The 6,000-nt window shown below is 35.4% G+C and overlaps 1 protein-coding gene across 2 annotated transcripts in view; it reads left to right on the top strand.

Moving 5' to 3' along the window:
- klhl5 (kelch-like family member 5) overlaps positions 1–6,000 on the top strand; it is a 47,907-nt gene that overhangs the window by 37,669 nt on the left and 4,238 nt on the right. For both annotated transcript variants that reach the window (XM_024289873.2, XM_024289872.2), the window contains 5 exons: positions 1,173–1,248; positions 1,456–1,542; positions 3,097–3,171; positions 3,468–3,605; positions 4,898–5,069. In XM_024289873.2, the coding sequence (XP_024145641.1) occupies positions 1,173–1,248; positions 1,456–1,542; positions 3,097–3,171; positions 3,468–3,605; positions 4,898–5,069 (548 nt within the window). The remainder of the gene's footprint in view (positions 1–1,172; positions 1,249–1,455; positions 1,543–3,096; positions 3,172–3,467; positions 3,606–4,897; positions 5,070–6,000) is intronic.

Genomic DNA, 6,000 nt, shown 5'->3' with positions numbered 1-6,000 from the left:
TTATTATTATTTGTGATGTCGAAAATACACTGGGTGGGCCACAAGTTGCTCTGTTCTGCAACGGGGAGGGGAAGGGGGGCTGGGGTTGCTCCAGTCCTGCCCACAACCCAGAGGTGAATTTTTAACGAGCCGAAAAGCAACACAGCTTTTAAAATTTTGGCAAAAAAGGCATAATCATAATTAAAAGACCACTGAGAACATTTTTGGGTCTTTAATGGAAAGTTTGGTTAGTATTTATCCTAAATTTAACTGCTTAATTAACGTTCCACACCTCTGATAAAAGAGCATTCAGAATTGCAGCACAAAAACACAGAGTTTGTATATCCCAAATTACCACTGAAGCCTACTGTTACCGTGACAGATTTTCCTAAGTCCTGCTGTGCTGCTTATGCATGTTTTTGAAATGTGTTTGTGGAATGAAGACGAGGACTCAGACGCATCTGGAAGCCCAGATGTTCTGGCAGATAATTCCCTGCAGTCTTAATGCCCTGGATTTGGTTGCACATGGAATAAAGTCACAAACTGTTTTTAAATTGAAATAACTTTCCAAGTGGTGTTTTAATTATGAAGTTTTTGACCAAAATCCCACAACCTAAATATCTCAAAAAGCCATGTTTCTTGTTTTTCTGAAGCCACTGTTTCCAAAATCTCCTCTACATGGGCGTGGCCGTTGGTGCTGAGCTGAGTAGCCCCGCCCCCATTCCCCCTTTTCTGATGATGAAAGATGAAAAATGAAGAAATTTTACTGCAACAGGGATATAAATATCTGTTTTAACTAGTCACTATCCTGTTATCAGGAGAAAAATATATTTTCCATGATCAGGAAACTCGTGGTAAGAATGGGTTCATAATAGAAAGTAAGAAGTGGGAAGATGCTATCTTCTCTCCTCCTGGACCTGAGCATGTGCACGCTAGGCGGGGCAGATCAGGGAGCTGTCACATAAGCCTCTCTGACATCGGTGTCTTTGTTCAATTGTCAGCGATTTAAAAAGAGAAATACCCAGAAATATAAAAACAAAATGATTTCTTACTACATTTGTTTTCTTTCATATGAAAAATGCCACACATACATGTCAAAAACTCAAAAAGCACAATGTTCATCAAAAATGTTAAGGTTTTAGGAGGTTTCTAGTCTTTTTTTTCTGATGGTGCTCCACATGTGCGTCCTGTAGGTGTGGCTGTCTTAGAGGGGCCCATGTATGCAGTGGGGGGACATGATGGGTGGAGCTACCTCAGTACAGTGGAAAGGTGAGAGCAAACTTTGTAGGGCACACTTTACCTTAACTTTTCTTATTTATTTATTTTACCAAATATGCTCTTATCAAGTTTGTCTTGTTTTTAGTTTACTTCTAATGCACGGTTTGAAAACTGCTGATAGTCATAAAATGCATTATGTAGAGTAAAATTACAGTTATTTTGCTGCTTTTACTGTAAAGTCTTGACTCTGTGGTCCAGGTGGGACCCCCAAGCTCGCCAGTGGAGCTTTGTAGCAAGCATGGCGACGCCTCGCAGCACCGTCGGAGTAGCTGTGCTCAACGGAAAGTAAGCTACAATTTTGTAATTTTTGTTTTTAAAAGGTTACATGCAGTATTTGGTTCTATTGTTTGTTTTGGAAATATGCTTCGAATTTTATCACCTCCTAACTGCATGATATTGAGACTAGAATAATTTTTAGAAACACAAAAATGAAATTAATGATTTACTTTAGTGTTAAGATGGTGACAAATGACAGCTTAAATGAATAACATTTGCATGATAAGAGAAAATTACCTGCATATTTCACAAGGAGTTGAATAAAATGTAAACTAGAGTATGAATATGATTATCAACCTCCTTTGAGGAACTTAAATTAGTTTCGCTTCGTACATTTAAAGGGACAAAAGACTGGAGGACTTCAGAGGAAAATAATCCTCTTGATTCAATCTGGGTTTTGTGATTAAACTGTTTAAAATAATTTAATTGTGCCTTTATGGCAAAATATTTCTATTCAATTCTAACTAGAGCTGAACTTTTCAAACTAACATCAGCTAAAATATTAACATCACTTTTTATAAACTTTTTTTGTTAAACTGGATTAGATTATTGAAACAAATTGACTAAAACAATAAAGTTACATTACAACTTTTGATAGTCTCATTTGTTTCATTGGATGTTTAACCCTAATAGTTGAATTTAAGTGATTTTTTAAATTAATTATTAAATGAACTAAGTAGATTAAACAGAACGCTGGTTGGAGTGAACATTTTGTGATGATCTTTAAAGTTTGCATGAAAAACATAAAACAATTACACCAAGTTTGGTTTTAAAATGTTCAAATGTTTCAGTTAAATCAAAATTAAATTGTTACAACTATTTGGAGAAAATTTGTACAAAAAGTTCGACAAATCACTCTCAAAGTCTGAACTAAACTACTTAAACAATCCAAGAAATATCTAGAATATAGACAAAAAGAGCTGCAATAGATATGCAGAAGGAAATCACATTATTGTCGCTGGTAACGTTTGATATCTTTGTGTTATTCTTCATTTTACTTTAAAATGAACTTGAAAATAGACATTTCTTTTAGAAGGGATTTGTTGTGTCCTTGAAAAGACTTTTGCTGAAGGCATTTTCCTCTGACAGCTCTCTGAAGGTGACAGCTTTGTAATAGATTCTCAGCCTTTCACTAAAAACACAGTTTATGCCAAAACAGCAAAAATAATCATGTGAAAAAATAGAAATAAAGATACTATATTTGCTTTCAAAGACAGTTATTGTGAGAAACTAATAAAGTAATGAGAAATATTTTCATTTCTGGAGGATTAAAGGTGATTTCAAAATATGTGATGTTAAATTTTCACCATAACTTCTTTTAAAATCTATATTACTTTGATTTATTGACCACACAGTTAGGTTATTCCCTGATTCCATAACATTATAATTGATTCATTTTTGCACAATATAATTGGGACGCTTAATTTAAAATATCAGTGATTTCCATTGATGTTAGCTTATTCTGAAGACTTACAAACGTCTAAAATGGATCAGAAATGTTGTAAAGGTGTCTAGAAATTCCAGGAATGCTTTGATTTATCCAATAATGGATTTGTTTCCTAGGCTGTATGCAGTGGGAGGTCGTGACGGCTCTTCATGTCTGCGCTCAGTCGAGTGCTTTGACCCTCACACAAACAGGTCAGACAGCAGACTTGCAGTGACTGCAGTTAATTTCCTTTGCCGGCTTTATTTCCTGTCTGTTATTGCATCTGAAAACAAGCCTCCTTCCACCGGGGTTGTTTGTGTATTGATGCACCATAAACCTTGGATCTTTGAAAGTACTGTTTATATGCATCTGGAAAAACAATGTATGCATCTGGAATTTTTCTTTTCTAGATTTATTAAGTTTTATTTTGTCCGAATGCTCTTTCAAAGTAAATCTTTTTCTTTTTGTTGTTGTTGTTGTTTATTTTCCTGATGAACTCTACCTACAGGTGGAACAGCTGTGCTCCCATGGCTAAAAGGCGTGGAGGTGTGGGTGTGGCCACGTGGCACGGTTTCCTGTACGCCATCGGAGGTCACGATGCTCCAGCTTCATCTTTGACGTCTCGGCTGAGCGACTGTGTGGAAAGGTAAGGCCAGAGTTTTTAATCTTCACGTGTCATGATGTTATTTCCCTCTAAAATAAGGAAATATGAGACATTAAGTCGTGACTCATGACTGTTTTACATTATTTTGCATAGATGGGATTTGGGGCTTTTTTAGATTAATTTTTATCCTTTTTACATGTTTTTTTTTTTTTTTTAAATAGGGATGTATTTCCAAATATACATACATCTTTTCTTAGTACTCTTCCAGTAAGTTGAACCAATCTTCACACTTTTAACCCTGGAAAATCCTTTAGTCAAATTTGGTTGCTGTTTTTTTAAATTAATTTATTTCATTTTTACTTTTTATGTTGCTGTCAATTGCTACTTCCAAACATGAAAAAAAGTCCAATTAACCTTAAAAACCAAGAAATAAAATAGTTCTTGAGTTCTCTGGGGCATTTTACTGAGTTTGCTATGTGAGCTGTAATTTTTGTTAGTTTAGTTTGGTAAATTCTTTTGAAATTACCTTTCTAGAATTTTTTTTTTTATTTAAAAAGCAATCTTTGGTATTAAGTTAGAATTATTTTACCATAGACAAAGGCTTTTTTCCTGGACTTTTCATAGAAAAACAAAAATGTCATGTCTGCAAACATGCACACAGGGTTAAGGAGGCTAAAATTTATTTGTTGTGTCTCTTTAAACCGAATTAAATGGGCAGTGCTGTTGGTATAGGTGTGGAACCCAAAAATAAAAGAAAAATATATTTTCTTTGATACAGAAACTAAGCTTAAATTTTTTTGTTTCTCAATAAAGTTAGATAAAAACTTCAGTCTTTATTTGTGCAATCAGAACATAGCTAGCTTAATTTAGCAATATAAACAGCAGGTATAAACTCACTGACCAGATTTCTTAAAAAATATAATAAACTGTACAATTTTATACTTTTATTTTGAAACAAAAATTAATTCATTTATGTTTAGCAATTTCATTTCATTTTCTGTGCAGCTTTTTTTACTCCTCACCTCGGTAAAGTCCTTTTCAAAGATGGTTTCTGCACGCCAAACGATTTCATTACATTTTTCATTAGCCGCTGTGTCCAGTAAACACTTACCAGCGGGGGACTTCCAGCCAAATGAAGAGCTGTCATTCTTTTATTGATTTTCTGTGGCGCACTATCTGATTCCATCTGCTTCCAGCGATGATGCACAGCTTCGTTGAATCCCTTCCTAGTGTTAGCTCCCAACTAAACAAACACGTGTAACGGGTTTTGATTCTAAATGTTGTAGATTTATGAGCAGTCTGAAATAAAGTGTGTGTCTGGATTGTGTTTGCAGATACGACCCTCAGACAGACGTGTGGACAGCTGTAGCCCCGATGAGCCTCAGCAGAGATGCTGTTGGCGTTTGTCTCCTCGGCGACCGTCTCTATGCTGTGGGCGGGTATGATGGACAGGTGTATCTCAATACTGTGGAAACCTACGACCCTCAAACCAACGAGTGGTCACAGGTATTGCATACAGATGCACAGTTTTGTTTTTTACTGTTAAGCTGTGTTATGATAGATTCCCTTTAATCTGCGACACAAACACTGAATCTAGTTCATCTGAAGCGGCTGACCTTCCTCCGTGTCCTCTCCGCCGGTTTTCTTTGTCATTCAAATGTGTGTTTTCCCCGAGCTAATATTGTCCTTGCTGCTGTAGGAGGTAGAAGGGACTTTTGAAAAGTTCAACTCATCCTGCAGCTCTCAAGTGTTCGGATCACTCTTCCATTTATACCTCATCTCCTGCAAAGCCTCAAAGATTTTTCCACCAAAGTCGCTGGGAATCTGACATTTTAGAGACTGGCACCACGCTGACAACAAGAGAGGTGTGGGTGTGTTACAGCTGAAACACAGAGGGGAATAAATCAAAACCACAAAATGAGCTCTCTATCATTTGGTGGAAACTGACACACAAAAAATGGATTTGTTGTAGTATTTTACCAGGTAGCATCACTTTAGCTTGTTTTGTGCAGAAGGTTGTTAAAGGCACACAACTAAACTAAAAACATATTTTTAATTAAAATCATTTTTTCAAGTTGTTAGGATGCATTTTACCAATAAGAATAAAACAACATTTATTTGTCCCTCAATGAGCAAAATACCTGCTTGAAGCATCTAGATGAAATAAACAGTTAAGTACTGAGATGAAATGGGTTTATCAATATATTTTAACATAAGCCACAGATCAATGGTGCAAACATGCAGAAACATTAATAACAGTAAAAAGACACAATTGATGGTTTTGTATAGTTAAATCGAATAACAGAAAAGAATAAAGAAAAAAAAATGGCATTGTAGTCACGTTACTTTTTTTTACTGCGTTTGATTTTATTTTGATGTAAATTAATATTAGATAAACATCTTAAAGATTGATATTTTACTAGAACTTCTACTGTAA

This window comes from Oryzias melastigma, linkage group LG1, assembly GCF_002922805.2.
Source record: "Oryzias melastigma strain HK-1 linkage group LG1, ASM292280v2, whole genome shotgun sequence".
In the NCBI taxonomy this organism is placed as follows: Eukaryota; Metazoa; Chordata; class Actinopteri; order Beloniformes; family Adrianichthyidae; genus Oryzias; species Oryzias melastigma.
This window is presented reverse-complemented; position numbering and strand designations above follow the sequence as displayed.